Source organism: Cervus canadensis, chromosome 2, assembly GCF_019320065.1.
Source record: "Cervus canadensis isolate Bull #8, Minnesota chromosome 2, ASM1932006v1, whole genome shotgun sequence".
Taxonomy (NCBI): Eukaryota; Metazoa; Chordata; class Mammalia; order Artiodactyla; family Cervidae; genus Cervus; species Cervus canadensis.
The window spans coordinates 95,330,973-95,347,024 of NC_057387.1; the positions used below are offsets into that span (position 1 = coordinate 95,330,973).

Below are 16,052 nucleotides of genomic sequence, written 5' to 3' on the forward strand. Positions count from 1 at the left end.
TCTTTAAAATTAAATAAGTGGATTTAGAGGTCTGAGGAAAATCCGAATTCAGACACACCTGTTTCTCCTTTTAGCAGATACATTTTTGATGCAGAAAAACCTGTGCAATAAACTACCAGTAATAAAACCAGAAACCCAAATTTCCTTTCTGACGCTGTTTTTCACTGCCCATGTATTTGCCAGTGTGCCTATTTTAAGGAACTCTGTGCCTCAATATTCCTGCTAAATAAGAATATAGGGAGGGTGTCCCAGGCATTATGCAAGGCCCTGGGAATGCAAGGAGCACCCAACTTAATAGGGAAGAGAAGAAACAGTTACATTAAAAATGGAATCTTAAGCCAAGATTTGATGGACAATTAGAAGTGAACAGATCACTGATAGTGGCATTCTTTGACCAGCTGTCTATCACGTGGTCCCTAGTAGATATAGCAGCCCAAGATTATACTCTCATGGGAGACAACAAGCCAAGGGGTAACAGGCCCAACCACTAGTTAGGATCACTGTCTTACAGTGTAGATTTCAGAAGGGGTAGAGACTAGAGGAAGAGAAACCACCATGGTGCTTGGTAGATTGTAAAGGAGAGGAAGGCAGAGTACTAATAAGAAAACTTGGGACTTCCTTGGTGATCTAGTGGATAAGACACCACGGTTCCAGTGTAGGAGGCAAGGGTTCAACTCCTTATCAGGAAACTAGGATCCCATGTGCCATGTGGGGGGTTGAGAGAGAGAGAATAGAGGAAGGAAGGAAAACAAAAAACTTGACAGTTATGACACTATATTAATTGCGAACCTTGATTTCAGTATTAAAATATGAAAAAGTGTGCATCTTAGGATCAATGAAATACTATTAAATGAACTATAAATTGGAAATGAGAAGTACGTTGAGTTAGACATATCCTGTATATTTGGTCTTGGGCTTTGCCACTTAACTAGCGCTCTCAGAACAAATTTCTAAAATGTAGCCCTTTTCTCACTTGAAATTGAGTTGGACTTTAATTACATACTTTGAAACACTTTGTAACCTGCTGCTCCTCATACCTTGGCCTTAAGCACCTGGGGGCAGGGTAACCACTACCTGTTTGTTTAGAAACATGGAGCTAGGTCAGAGCTCCTGTTTCTGTTGGATTTATCTACTTGGGGAGCTGGCAGGGAGATCTGGTCAGCAAGAATGGGGCCTGTGCGGGCCCCAGTCTCGAGTGAAGGGGTACCTTTCTATATTTGATTTTCTCTTCTGATGGATTGTGTTCTCCCAGAACCTTCTTTGCTGGGCTGTGCGGATTATCTTGATGGGGGCCAGGGCCCGGGGGCGGGGGCGGGGGGTTGGCGGGAACTGGGAGTTGGGGAGCCTTGGTGTGACTTGGTTATGCAAAAGATGTTACCTCCAGAGAGGCATGGTAGATGGAAATGTGTTACTCAACCAGCAAATCATGGTTTCCAGGCACAATCCCTTCTCAAGCATTCCCTGGATGGACAATGACATGTAACTTGGGATACATCCACTTGGGCAAAACTAGAAGAAAATGACACTTTTCTGCCAGCGGCTATTAAATGACCAAGATGGAGTTACATGATACGGACTCAGCTATTCTAGGAGGCAGCTGTTTGCTCCCCTTTATTAATGTAGGCAGAAAAACCAAGGTGTGGTGGTTAAGAGACTTGCCTATAGTCATACAATGAGGTGCAACAATGTTTTAACAGTGTTTCTCAAGCCAGGGACTCCTCCCTAAGGTGACTAAGCCTTCCCACTCATTCTCCAGACCTGCCCACACCTGAGGTGGTTGCCCAGGGAGCTAAAGCTTCTCCCCAAACAAACTTGACCTGGTAAACTTTCCTCTCTGCCTTTGGCTATTTCATCCTCCTCTCCCTCTCCCTCTACCCCTCTGTCCTGTTTTCTCCAGGTCTTGGCTGGTGTCAGGAAAGGGGTCCCCTCCCATGGCCTCCCACTCCAGGGAGCCAGGGCACCTGCCCTGCGGGTCCTGTGACATGGTTTTCCGCTCTTGGCCCCTGCTGGCCACCCACACTCGGCGCTTCTGCATTGGCGGTCAGACCCGGGAGGTGACAGTTGGAGCACAGCCCCCAGTAGCCACTGAACCACGGGTACCCGGGGAAAGGGCCTCCATGGTCATGAGTGGGTATTGAAGTGACTAACTCTCAACATTGCTCACCCCACACCCCGTCCACAGGTTGTGCCACAAGAGCACCAGGGCCTCCCGGACCAGGAGGCCAGCAAATCGGCTCTGAAGAGGCTAACAGAGGAGGTACACCTGGCTTTCCCCACGGGCTCAAAACAGCATTCCCCCCCAAACTTAGAGATCACGCGTGGGTCAGATTACTCCAACAGAGGCTGCCGGTAACTGTTACCTCCAGGTGCAGCGGCTGCGGCTGTATCTGCAGGAAATGAGACCCTGGATAACAGAAGTCCCCAGGGGGCCACAGGGGCCCTGGAGGTGTTCAGAGGCGACGACTCGGAGCGCCTACTTCAAGGCTGCTGGCAGCCTGGGCGAGCGGCTGCTGGCGCTGCACTGGACTCACGCAAGGCGCGTGGCAGAGACCGCGGCACAGAGCTGGGCCCTAGAGCAACGCGCCGAGGGTGAGGGGACAGAGTGGGGCTAGGCCCGAGGGTGAGGGGACAGAGTGGGGCTAGGCCCGAGGGTGAGGGGACAGAGTGGGGCTAGGCCCGAGGGTGAGGGGACAGAGGGGCTAGGGCCCACCTTTCCCCCTTGGCCTGAGGTCGCCCGACGGGAGATCGCCTGACTCGATCTCTTACCCCCTCAGAACTGAGCCGGCGCCTCCAAGGTTTGGCCCGGACCGGGAGCGGGAAATCACGCATATTCAGTCTGGAGCGGGAGCTTCGAGAACTCCGGGCAGAGACAGGGCGAACGCGGGGAGCTGTGGAGGAGTTAGGGGCGCACGTTCAGCAGCTCCAGGCCAAGCCGGTGTAAGCAGGGCGCGTGGGAACCCGGGAGAGCCGCGCCTGCGCGGGGTGGGGCTTGGGCGGGGAGGGGGCTCTGCCTGGAGGCCGCGCGGGAGCCGTCGGGAAGGGGCGGGGCTACCGGAGACCCGCGTCTTGATCTCTGAAGCCGTCCCAGCGCCGCCGGCCCCCACCTCAGCACCCGGCTGAACACCTTGAGAGAAGCAGAACTCTGTGGTCCGGTGCTACAAGCCACCCCAGGGACTCTGCCTGCAGAGATCGGGTGAGGTCCGGGCCCGGGGACGGGTGAGGTCCGGGCCCCGGGACGGGTGATCAATTCTGGTAAAACGCTGCTGCCTTCTTGTCCCGTACTCCCTAGGGCCCTGCGTGAGGCCTACATTCGAGGCGGGGGCCGGGACCGCGGCGTTCTGGGCTGGATGTGGCAGCTGCAAGCGGAGGCATCAGCTCTGGAGCTTCGGCGGTCGCGGACCGGCAGGGGTGAACAGGAGCGGGCCAGCCAGGAGACCTCTCTGGAAAGAGGAAAGGGCGGTGAGGGAGGACGCCTTTAGCTTGAGAACCACTTAAGTAAAAGTCCGAAGTAGAACACTTGTCTTTGTGGTGGTGGCAAGACTGTTAGTCTACAAGTCGACCGTGTTCAGAGAGTACCAAGGCTGGAGAGCTGCTCAGAGCAGCTGGTCACCAGAGATAAGAGGTGACAGGTCACATTTGTTTAATCTCAGGAGGACGGGCAGGTGCTGCATTCAAGGAACTTCTAGCAGTGGAGGCTGAAAACCGGCGCCTGGAGGCAGAAATCCTGGCTTTGCAAATGCAGAGGGGCGCAGGCCAGATGCCCTGGGGTCAGTGAGCACCCAGTTCCACCCTGCCTAGCCCTCCCCAGCAGGCCAGGCTCAGAGAAAGGGGTTAGAGGGACCATGCACAGGGAATGCGACCCGTGTCTGCGCCCCATCAGTCCGTGTCCACGCGCATCTCCAGGTGTCCGCATGGGTTTGACTCTTGGGGATGAGGTATCTCAGCCCAACTACTTGCTGCGTCCTGCTCAAGGGCCCCGGCTCTTGCCTGTACCTAGGGTGCGGGGAGCCGAGACTTGCGGCCAATCCGAGCCCACGCCTGAGGAGGGAAGATCGCCTCCCGCCTCCAGTGGCTCCCCGGCTGCCGCCCTCCACCGGAGTCCTGTTCTTGGGTGGCGCTGAGAAGGCTGTGAGGACCGGGGGTTGGGATGGGGGCAGTTCTGCTCTGTGCAGCTGGGGGAGCCCAGGGAGCATAGTGTCTGCCTGGGAGGCTTTCTGGAGGAATTAACTCTCCTCCCGGCGCAGTCGCAGCTTCCGGGAGCCATGACCAGAAACCTGGCCAGGGATCTGTACTACCTCCTGCCCTCTACTGACGTCCTGGGCCCTGCACCCTACGACCCCGGGTGAGGCCTGCTCCCTCCTTCGGGACATCCTCTATGACTTGGTCACTGCTGCTAGTTAAGGAGACCCACTCAGGCCAGCTAGGATGGGGGAACTGCCTGGGGGGTGGGAGGGTGAAGGACTGGGGTGTGCGTTTTTGAGACCTGTGTTTCCTAGGGCTGGCCTTGTCATTTTCTATGACTTCCTGAGGGGCCTTGAGGCTTCTTGGGTTTGGGTGCAACTAATGACTGGCTTGGCCCGAGATGGACAGGAGTCAGGAGGGTCCACTGCGCTGCCCCCAGCCCTTTGCTTGCCCCCACCTCCAGCTCCTGGGCCCACCGGCAACTGTGCCATCCTTGCCAGCAAGCAGCCTGTACCCAGGTCAGTCCATGGGGATTATTTCCTTGGTGCTTTTTGCCACAGTTGAGGCTTGTCTCTCATTCTGCTATATTTTCTCATCTGTATAACAAGGACTCTGGCTCTGACGGCCAAGTCCTAGGAAGGGAACATAACCACTTCTGACTCCTGACATGTTTTTGGTTTTGCTCTAGACTACCACCCTCACCATCAGTAGCCTTGATCTGTGAGCTCCAGGCCTGGCAGGGGCTAGCATGGGCTAAGGCACCACAGCCAAAGGCCTGGGCCTCACTAGTGCTATTTGACCAGAATCAGAGGTTGCTAAGTGGTTGTTGGCGTCTCCCACTTCGGGCCCTCCCTCTGGACCCCAGCCTTAGCCCTGGGCAGCTGAACGGGATTCCCCAGGTGAGTGTGGAGGATAGGGGCTGGGTCTGCTCCTCCACGTTACAGATGGAAGACCATTTCACCTTTCCCCAGGTTAATCAGGCCGAGCTCTTTGTGAGACTGGTGAATGCAAGAGATGCAGGTGTCCAGGCCCTGGCAGAGGTCAATCCAGCAAATGCCCATGAGTACCAGTACCCACCTCTGGTGAGGGCCCAACTAGAGTGGGGACACCACAGGTGTGGTTGATGTGGTTAATAACCAGCCTTTGTTGACTACTATGTACTTACCAAGCCATTACTAAGTGTTTTCTGTGAATGAACTTACATATCCTATTAGGTCCATACTACTGTGTCAACAGATAAGGAAATGAGAGCACAATGAGGTTAACCTGGTTCACAGTAAGCAGTTAAGGTGGTGTGACACCAGACGCTGTGCTGTTAACCTCTATGCAAACCGATTGCTACAGATCTACCCTCTCCTTGTTCCACAGGTACCCAACTCATCTTCACCGGAAGCCAGCCCCCTCGCCCCAGCAACTGCCTTTGTTGACCCCCCTCCTCCCGAAGATGCCTGAACCAGCAGACTCAGGCATAAAGAGGGTTTGGGCCCTCCCCACTGCTTTGACCCACCCCCACTGGTTCTGAGTCCAGAAGAATGGGGGTATGAGTAGCTTAATGTGCACAAGACTGGGGCCTAGACTGAGGCCTCTTCTGGGATCTGCAGCTTTACTAACTCCATGTTCTGACAAGTCTGGAAACAAATAGAGATGTGAACACATAACATGTACTCCAATCCCATCTCTAACTTCAACAAGCACTTGGCCTTTCTTTACCTATTATCCTTTTGTTAAAAAAGATTGATGTGAGGATTAAACACATCAGGCTTACAGTATTGTCTAGCATATAAATTCTTTGAAAGGTGACTTGGAGACAGTCTTTCATTCAGCTAAAGGAACTCTATGAGCTCCTCCCCATGTTGTTTTTTGTTTGTTTGTTTGTTTTGCTAAAGCCAGTCTTACTGCCCACTTATTTATCCCAGCTTCTTCACATCCTCCAGGAAGCCTTCCAGATTCTCAAGGTGTCCATAAAACAGGGAGCTTCTGTAGCCTATCTACTTAAAACAACCCAGTCATGTTCCCCCCAAGTTGGCAGGGGGGCTCATCAGAGGTGAAATCCAGCTGATACTACATTGGGCCTGGCCCCAGACCCCAGTGTCAGCAAAATCAAAGGCTTGATAATTAAGAGCTGCCTTTGCCTCCAACACTGATGTTCAAACTCCAGGTTCTAACCTGCTCTCTGCCCAGTGCAGCAAAGTAGCCCTGTGAGTGTTGGAATTATCAAACCCCCTTAGGTAGTAGAGGGCTGGCACTGTTTGGAATTCAGATCCTGCCTGGTATAAAGCAGTTTCTTGCACTGGCTCTGCACCCTGGACATAAGCAAGTGCCCAATGGGATGGCTTCAATACCAGTGGCCTAAGCACCAGCACCCTTGGACTGGGCAGCCAGAATTGCTGAGCCAGTTTCCACCTTTCAGCCCCACATCCCACTGAAATGCTCCAGGCGGCCCAGGATCCCACTTTAAGATCTTTAAACACAAGTCCAGAGGCCAGAAGCATTTTAGCATCTTTATTTAAGAAGTCAAAACTGTGAACAGGTAACAATTCCAATTGTTGATATTTTCTGTACAGAAAGGTTCAAATATAACAATGTAACTCAACCAGCCAGTTCGCCCCACAGATTCTTCCAACCACATCCAAAGTGACCAGTCAGTCCCTCAGCCACTTGCAAGCTCAATTTTATACAGTTAGCACAACAGTTTTCCTCAAGGATCACTCTCCCCTGCCCCAAGTTTTCCTCAGTTCTTTCTCCAGGACAGGATTATGGCCCTACTTGGAGACCAGGTGGATACCAAGGTGCCACCCAAGGCCTGGCATAGCTGTTATTAGCTCACAAAGTCCATCAAACAGTATCAGCACCAAAGAACAAGACCTTCACTAAGTCTTGTTTTGTAGCCCCTGTCCAGGGAGAGCACCACTCAATTTGCAAGACAGCCCGGGTTCAGAGTATTTGTAATGGAAAAGATATAGCACCATTGGAAGATAAGGGCCTGCAGCCATGCTTGATTTCATCACCTCCACAATAGACAGGAATATGGATTAGAACTTCCAACAGAGATCAATACAGAGGAGGAAAAAAACACAAAAACCTTTGGCCACTGTATAAAACCCGGAGTGCTCCAAGGGGCACAGATTAAGCCAAGAAAAAAAAAATCAAAGCCTCAACCTTTGCTTACAATCTTTATTGAAGTTATACAAAAAGAATCCCCGAAAAGTGAAAAAATACATTATATACAAAAACACTTTCCATTGGGAGGAAGGCTCTGCTCCCTCTCTTAACATGCAGTGCTTTCAACTGTAGCTCCGGCCTCCACTGTCCCCTCCACTGCTGCCCGGCTTTCAGCTTTATTCTCAGCCTGGAAGATAAACAAGGAGCCTGGGCATAAGTAACCCTACTTTAAGCCGTTCTTTCTTAGGCTTGACTGAGGCCAACAACTGAGTTGGCCTCAGTCAGAGGAACAACACAGGTCCCTTAAATTCTGCTTTGCTCTCTACACTAAAAGGGATCACAAGTATATAGCCATTTCCTAACCTCTCTAATAGGGCTGATAGAGCCAGTGTTCATATATTAGAAAGAGGAGCAAGCAAAAGTGACCGAATGGTCTTGGCAATCAAGTGTCTTCTCACACATTCATTAGAGGGGTACCTGTGTTATGTATTTGACAATGAGACATCTTACATTTCATAACCAAACTGTACAATCATTGTTTTTATGAAAAGTAACCAAATAATCCAAAGATCAAGTTGGGGAACATGCATTGGTTTCCCCAGGCCCTGAGAACAAGGGAAATGAGGCAAGAGTCCAAACCCTGCTTAACTGCCCACCTCCTCCTCCATGTTTTCGGAAACTTCGGTTCCACTGGAAATAGTGTCCCCACTGCCGCCATTCACCTCCGGCTCTTGTTTGGCTTTCTTTGCATCATCTTTCCGGGGGCTCTCTTCCTCTGGTTTCCTCTATAAAGATATAATTAATTGTGAAAGCTTCACAAATGTGCTTACTGTCTTTAAAAAAAGGACAATTATAAAACAATTTTGTAACACATGCCTCTTCCCTATGGTACAAAGATTATGAACACCAGGATTCACAGCTCTAGGGGTCTCCCAAATCACAGCCTGTCCTCTGGTATGCCCAAACATACCAGTTCAGCCTCTCTAAGGATGAAGAGTGAGGAGAGGGATGAGGAATAGACAACAGTAACCAGCCCACAAATCTGAATTTCTACTGGTGAGTTAGGAAGCAAAGTAAGAGTGGAGGCTCTCTCACAAGTTTAGGGAGTCTGCTGCTGAATGACTACTGTAAACCTGCCAGTTTCCCAAGATGGGCTGATCTGACCAGTGGGAATCTGACCAGCAGCTTTCCTAATAGCCCCTGGACTAAAATAGAACAGAAGAGTGTTGCTAGAAGACATACTTAATGGAGAACTAGCTTCAATTCTCACTCACTTTTGAAAAATGACTCTTTATATATATATTTCTTTTGGCTGCACTAGGTCCTAGTTGTGGCACTCAGGATCTGTGTACTTTAGCTGTGGCCTATGGGATCCAGTTCCCTGACCAGGGATCGAACTCAGGCCCCCTACAATGTGAGCTTGGAGTCTTACCCACTGAACCACCAGGGAAGTCCCAAAACAGATGTCTTATTGTACCAAGTATTAGGGATGTTTATGTGAAAGGTAATTCTCATGTATCATTTGGAGGGAGGGAAATGCAGAGTAGGAAGAATATAGAAAAGAAATGATCACATGTAGATTTACCTTCTTTCTGACAAGGTGGGAAATATCAGTAACACAATTTGATGAGGAAGCACCATCTGTTGGCTTTCTACTGGCAATCTGGGCAAAAAAGAAACCTTTGTTAGCAATGTACTGCTATATAAGAAATATACACTGAGGCTTAATATTAATTGACAAAAATCACCTGAATACCCACCATGGAAACCGAAGAGCTTCCTCCACTAGGGGTGAAACCTGAAGTAGAGCTCTCCACCTGTGAGAAATGACAAACCCAAGTGGGTCCCAGGATAGAACCCACCAGGTTACCTACCTACAAGCAACTGACTAAGACTTCAAATACTAGTGGCCTCCATATGGTAGCAACATCACCCACCCTCTCTACTCAAACCCACGGTCACACAGTAAATAGCTGAGAAAGAATTCAAACCCACCGCCTGGCTCCAGAGCATACTGTCTTAAGCACTGTATTTACTATTTGAGAGGAAATTGTATAGACTTCTCACATTCCCTCTGACATCCGACTCCCTGGAAACCAAGTCATGAGGAAGATTCCTAGCAAATGGAACACTAGTACCATGATAAAGGGCCTTCAAAAATATCCAATGTGTGACTACCAAAACTCCACAAGGAAACCAAACAAACCAGAGTTGCTTTCAGAGCCAGTTCAGCTACATTCCCACTGCGCTGGGACTCCTTTGCATCTTCTATCTTCTCTCTAATTTCAGGGAGCAGCTCCTTCAGCTCCTCAATTTCTTTCTCATATTCAGTAGGTGATCCTTCAGCTTCCTTCATCTGCTCATTTAGTACAGCTAGAAAGAAAAGGCTGAAGTGATCAGTAAGTAATAGATGACACAATGGACATGAGTTTGAGTTTAAAGAAACATGAGTTTCTTTAAAAAAAACCAAAACTGTCAATACTGGATCCATCATAATTATTGTGGAAACAGCTGATGCACACTCACCCATTCTCTTCTCAATGACCTCAATAGATTTGCTGAACTGTGCTACTGCTTCATCATACTGAGAGTTGTACCCGTAGGCCAAGCCCAGCTGGTAGTGAGTCTCTGCAAGGAGTCGATCATGGGCTTCCAGATACTGTTCCTGGAGGTTTAGGCAAGCCTGGAACTCCTCCACAGCTTGGAGGTAATTCTCTATTAAAGAGAAAAATAGCAAGCAAATATACATTTAATATACAGAACTTCTAAAATTCCAGACCATCCTGCAGAAACGTTTTCCCATGTTATATTTCACTTTTCTTTGTAGTATCTCCAGGACCCTTGACTAAAATCCATCAAAACAACTTAAAAAACCTATTGGGAGGGAGTTCCCTGGCGAGCCAGTGATTAGGACTCTACATACCCAATGCAAGGGGGCCATGGGTTCACCCCTAGTCAGGGAGCTAAAATCCCGTATGCTGCACAGTGCAGCCAAAAGAAAAAAAACCTACTGAGAGACTTTCATTTAGAGTATCATTTAAAAGACCATTCATTGTTCTAGGAACCATAAGGAATCTAAAACACCTACTGTCCATTCAAAACTAACTGCCCACAATTCAAGTGAGCTGGATTTTAAGGAATTAGAGGAAGGGTAAGGCAGGTGGGGAAACAGTATGTAGAACAGAAAATGTATTACCAGATTCAACACTAACTTCTCCAAGTTTAAGATGTGCCTGTGCAGCATAAAGCTGAGCCTCCTTTGTGTCTTGCCTAAAAGAAGGAAAGATAGTTAGAAACCTTAACAACATCTGACCAAGCCTAACTGCTTTGTTTTCAACTGCCAAACTCCCAACCTAAGCCTAAAAGCACCAAGAGTTTTACCTTTTAAAAATGATCTTTGCTAAATCCAGCATATCCCAGGCAAGCTCTAGGTTCCCAATCTCCTCCTCTTCATTTTCTTGAAGGGACTAAAGTATATCCAAATCATTGGTGTTAGGCAGAAGTACAAGACAGGCATCTTTGATTACAAATCAAAATGTATTAATTTAGTACAGCTGAGGTGAAGGAGCAGAACTGGTATAGGATTCAAAATTCAGAATTTTCTCTCTAAACCTACACAATGGACCCCTACAAAGTCTACCCTGTATCACCTTATGTCAGTTATTGTTCAGTCACTAAGTCATGTCCGACTCTATGTGACCCCATGGACTTCACGCTAGGCTTCTCTAGCCTGCACCATCTCCCAGAGCTTGCTCAAACTCATGTCCACTGAGATCGTGATGCTATTCAACCATCTCATCCTCTGTTGCCCCCCTTTTCCTCCTGTCCTCAATATTTCCCAGCATTGGGGTCTTTCCCAATGAGTAGGTTCTTCATATCAGATGGCCAAAGTACTGGAGCTTCAGCACCAGTGATAGTTAGCAATGGTATGTTGGGTCCTGTCCTAACTGACAGGACCCCTAGGACCAAATGGATCTGTCTATTTCCAGCATGAAAAAAGGGTCCTCAATCCCTAACGAAGAAATGACTGTAATAATCATGCCTACACTAGTAAACCATAGTCCTAGAATCAGAAAGCAGATAATACTCAGCAAATAATAATTCACCTTGTTTTCAAGAGCTGAATCATTTAGTGTTTCTTCAGCCTTGTCATTTTCTTTATCCTCCTCTTCTGAGCCCTCGGTTTCTGCAAGCAAAAATTCTTCAGTATTGAGAATACTAAGCATAACGGACAAAGATGACAAGACAAGTCAGAAATGCCAATAAACATGTCAAATGACATATATTCTGGGGTAGGACAGGCCAGATCCAAGCCAAATCGGGTAACATTTGAACTGGATATAAATAATAAAGTCAGTGGTTAACAGTCTAATTCGAGTCTAATCCAGACTTAGCATAATGTTAAATAATTCAGACCTTCAATGACCAACAGGCTGTGTTTCTCTTCTAAAAGTCAACCTGCACAGTTCAGATCAAAAGAAATTAACTACTGACTTTGATTCACTGGCTAGAAACTCCCATCTACTCAACCAGAGTCAGTTGGAGGCCTCAGCCAGTATTCCTGGGTTCTTTAAGCCAACTGTCAGTTAATACTAATAAGGCCAAGAAAATACCAAAAGTTAAATTACTCCAGTCCATTTGAAGCAAAGATGCTCAAGAGACTAGCTTTCCCACAACACAGCTGTGGAGAGAAAAGCACGGCCCTCACCACCTCTCACCAATGAGCATGCCACACTCCAGCCAGCTCCAGCATGTACAGAATCTGCGTGAGCAGTACCACGTTATTTCACTCTCCAGGACCATGTTAAAATCTGCAGCCATACCAACACCATATTTCACCATACTGACAAATACAAGTTAACTGCCTGCGAGGACAGGCTGCTGATAAATAGCTCTACACATTTGGGTTCAAACAATTCATGAAATGGGTATAATGTGCCTATTTCTGCCATCTTTCATTAAGCATTTAACACCATCAGAAGAGCTCAAATACTGTCTCCTGACTAAAAATTAGGCATTAGAGTAATGAAGTCAGGTTAGAAAACTTTTATCTGTCTACCAATATTTCTTTAGGATGGAAATAGGCAAAGAAAAGTCGTATAAATTAGGACAAACTAAAGTCCTAAGAACCAGTTAAAGTTACAAGTTAACCTCTATAGCAAACACTGTTTTATCAGGTACCTCCCTTTTCTCCTGTTGACCATGTAATTTGGTGCTTCTGAAATATAAGTACTCACCACCACATATCAGTACCTTTCCGTGTCCAAATTTCGAAGTGGTTTGTGTACTTAGCTTCCTAACGTTAGGCTAGATGGGCGGTCTTACTGCCTTTGATGATGAAGCCCATCCTCCACTAGAACACATGACAGGTGAAACAGATTGGTTTTTTTAATATCAAACACTTTATCTTCCCAACTTGCAGGAAAATTTGACAAAATGTTGCTGTTCTATATTCTTATTTATCTGGTATCTGTTCAACTCATACCAGCATGCTAGAAAGTGACATCTAGATATTTGGAGTTTTACATCAAATTTTTAAATTAAAATTCTTATAATGGTCTGAGAAAAATACTTGTTTCTCTTGAGGAATCTGCATTACCTTCATGGAGTGGTGGAGAGGAGCTAGGTTAATGAGAAAGCCATTATTTTTCAACCTGGTAATCTGTACCTAGGTATTAATAGAAATGCACTGAAGGCCTCAGTTAAGAGATCTGTTTATTTTCTAAGCTTCTTTGAAAGTGGAATCGTTTTTGTAGTATGTCATCCTTCAGAGAAAGAGAAACGTTTTATAGATACCATTTCTCTAATCTTATAGCCTCTTCAAAACAATGTGGCAAGAGAGCTGTGCAAAGCAGAAGAATGACTCTTAAATATCTCTTCAAGGGGTTTTAAGAGAAAACCTATTTCAAGATTTTTGCAGGCTAGTGCTACCACATAAATTTCTGACAAGAAGTGGGTTAAAGGAAGGGATGAAAGTTGCCTTCCTCAGCGTGAGGCATTCTGGGAAGAACACATTCATATCAGATCTAGGGTCATATTCTGGTCCTATGATTTACTGTTTGACTCCAAACAAGTCATATAACCCCTAACCGTCCATTTCCTCATCACTATAACTGGAGTAATACTAACTACTACACAGTAATGTATTTTGGAATCAAAAGTAAAGTAATGTATGTGAGAAACTCTAAAGATTAAGACATGAGAGGTTTTTTTTAAAACTGAGGAATTCAGTTCTGTGCTTTTTCCATACACTCTCCTAAAGCCCAATGAGCAGCCCAATGGTGCTACCGTTTAGCCAATTCATTTCTCGTTACCATGCTTGTGCTGGCTGGAGTACAAGGACCTGCACATAGGTAGAAGGAAGTTAACCAAAACTAGCTACAGATATTGATAATGGGTCTTTGAACATCTCAAACCTAAGAAAACTCAAAAGTAGTCAATTATATAAGTAATTATGTGTGTGTCTATATATAAGTAATAACGATTAATTGGACTATACCTGTGGTTATTAATACCAACGTTAGATGAATCTTACAGACACAGCAGAATCCTCAAATGATAGTACAACTCAAGTCAGACATGCCAATTATGTAGTTGCTAATTAGAGGCTTATACATCTTGATGAAATGGAATCATAATTAGACCAATGATACGACACAAAGCATTCACACTTCGTAACATTCTAAGTAACAAAACAGTCAGTTTAGCAGCCAAAGCAAGCATGAAATGAGCAGGGAAAGCTGTAAGAGTGCTTCACAGTTTTCAATTATCTTTTGCAGGGGGCTAATTTAACTAATGTGAATAAGCCTCTAAACACTTCCTGAAGACTGAAAGTAAAGATTACCAGAATTCTTTCACTCTGGTGATAAAACATTCAAGGGTAAAACTGCCTTCACTTAAATGGCATGCCTGCTTAAGTGCATCAATTCAGTGGATTCTACTGCTTTAATCCTGCTTCCTAAAGCAGAAAAAAAGGAACCGTGTGAACAGTAAATTTGAAAATCCAGAGGCATGCAAGTGAACATCCATTCAGCATTCTCTGCCAGCCTAGCACACTATTTCCCTACCTACTCCACCCCACCACCCACTTTTGTTGGCTAGTAGAGTGCAACAAGTTACTGATAGCTAGCCAAATCTCAGAAAGGCCTATTTTGCAGTTAGTAAAAGCGTTAGTCTACAAGCCAGCTAAAGACGACTTGCTTTTAACTTGCTCAACTTATCACCACCTTCTTAAACTACTCCCATTTTCATTTAGCCCTTTCCTAATCCAAAGGCAGACGGAAAATTCTGAATGGAAGGCTGACTTTTACCCATGATTAGTGAGTCAAATCCAGAATGTACTCCACCCACTGCAGCTCTTGTATGTCCCGGTTACCTTCACCCTCTTTCATCTGTTCTTCTTTGTCTTGTGCTTCTTCATTAGCAGCTATCTTAACTTTGTCTTCTGGGGATTTCTCAGTAGCCCTCTGGGCCACCTCAGTCTCCACCCCATCTCCAGTTGCCTCAGACTCTTCTACAGACAGCTTAGTCTCCTGGCTAGGAACCAACTCTTCCCTGACCTTCTCTAGTCCTGAGCCATCTTTTGTTCCTATCAGTCCTTCTGCCTTAGTTTGTGGTTGAGTGGAGGCATGATCCCCTGCAGCTGACAGTCCATTGACTGCACCATCCTGAGGGAGAACTGTGTCCTGCCCTCCAGGCTTCTCAGAGACTTCTGATCCGGCTTCTGCAGCTGAAGCATCTGCAGCCTGTGTTGTCACCTCTGGTGACTCTTCGGCAGAAGGTAATTCTTGCCCTACCAACTGCTCAAGAATAGCCTTTCCTGGCTCACTTTCAGAGGCAGCTACCTGCTCCTTTGGCTCATCCCCACCCATATCCACTGGCTTGACTACTTCTATCTCCACTGGAGTGCCCTGCTTTTCTAGAGTCACAACAGGTTGTTCTTTTGAAGCTTCTTTTGGTTTCTCCTCTATGCTCACAATTACTTCTCCCTGACCCCCTTTTTCTCTGCACTCTTCTTGGACATCAGTTCCAGAAACTGATTTTCCTTCCTCAGCACCCGGTATTTCCTGATCTGGCTTCTTAGAAGTGACTTCAGCTTCACTCAATCCTTCTGGTGCTGCTGCTCCCTTTCCCTCTTCAGTGGTTTCAGTTAACTGATCTGGAGTTGATTTAACTTTTTCCTGTAGTTCCTCTGCAGGCTCACCGATATCCATATCTTCTCTTCCACCCTTCTCCATTTCAGTTTCCTGTTCTTTATCCATTTCAGGCTTTACCAGAGACTTGTCTTCTGTTTTTTGGGCTTCTTTTTCTCCCATGGCGTCATAAACCTGTTCTCTCAACTCTTCCCTTGCTTCCTCTACATGGTTAAAGAACATGAAGCATAAACATGTCTTCGAGTTTAATGATAAAGGCATAAATGGAAACTAAAAATACATTCCCTTTAAACCCTCAAACAGCCTGGCTTATGTTTTAAGATGGCCTACAAATTACCTGCCCCCTTCAGAAAAGCAAAGGGAAAATCCCAACTAGCAGAGCAACTTACTGCAAAAGAAACCCAAGCTCCTTAAATTAGGTATTATTTTACTTGAGCATTCTAATTATCAGTTAGGTAAGAGATGCCAAGCTTTACATTCTCCTCTCAACACTATATATATATATATAGTAGATCTGATATGTAAAACTCTAACAGCAAAACCCAGATTAGAAAT

At 46.5% G+C, this 16,052-nt stretch overlaps 2 protein-coding genes across 3 annotated transcripts in view; one reads left to right on the forward strand and one right to left on the reverse strand.

Annotated features, from left to right (window-relative positions):
- Nucleotides 1-1,323: 1,323 nt before the first annotated feature.
- Nucleotides 1,324-5,730, forward strand: CCDC17 (coiled-coil domain containing 17). Its single transcript, XM_043449425.1, is given in 13 exon segments — nucleotides 1,324-2,096; nucleotides 2,183-2,257; nucleotides 2,367-2,589; nucleotides 2,775-2,937; nucleotides 3,110-3,193; nucleotides 3,290-3,459; nucleotides 3,651-3,767; nucleotides 3,998-4,128; nucleotides 4,245-4,342; nucleotides 4,497-4,700; nucleotides 4,871-5,081; nucleotides 5,154-5,264; nucleotides 5,551-5,730. Coding segments are annotated over 13 exon segments (1,932 nt in total). The 5' UTR covers nucleotides 1,324-1,931.
- A 939-nt stretch (nucleotides 5,731-6,669) lies between these two features.
- LOC122437044 (nuclear autoantigenic sperm protein) overlaps nucleotides 6,670-16,052 on the reverse strand; it is a 29,533-nt gene continuing 20,150 nt past the window's right edge. Inside the window, exons 6-15 of one of the 2 annotated variants that reach the window (XM_043461484.1) lie at nucleotides 14,720-15,700; nucleotides 11,451-11,530; nucleotides 10,726-10,811; nucleotides 10,541-10,614; nucleotides 9,871-10,059; nucleotides 9,551-9,717; nucleotides 9,105-9,161; nucleotides 8,930-9,007; nucleotides 8,001-8,129; nucleotides 6,670-7,531 (exon numbers count right to left, since the gene is read on the reverse strand). In XM_043461484.1, coding sequence (XP_043317419.1) covers nucleotides 7,451-7,531; nucleotides 8,001-8,129; nucleotides 8,930-9,007; nucleotides 9,105-9,161; nucleotides 9,551-9,717; nucleotides 9,871-10,059; nucleotides 10,541-10,614; nucleotides 10,726-10,811; nucleotides 11,451-11,530; nucleotides 14,720-15,700 — 1,922 coding nt within the window. In that variant the 3' untranslated portion in view covers nucleotides 6,670-7,450. The remainder of the gene's footprint in view (nucleotides 7,532-8,000; nucleotides 8,130-8,929; nucleotides 9,008-9,104; nucleotides 9,162-9,550; nucleotides 9,718-9,870; nucleotides 10,060-10,540; nucleotides 10,615-10,725; nucleotides 10,812-11,450; nucleotides 11,531-14,719; nucleotides 15,701-16,052) is intronic. The other variant, XM_043461486.1, reaches the window with a different exon arrangement.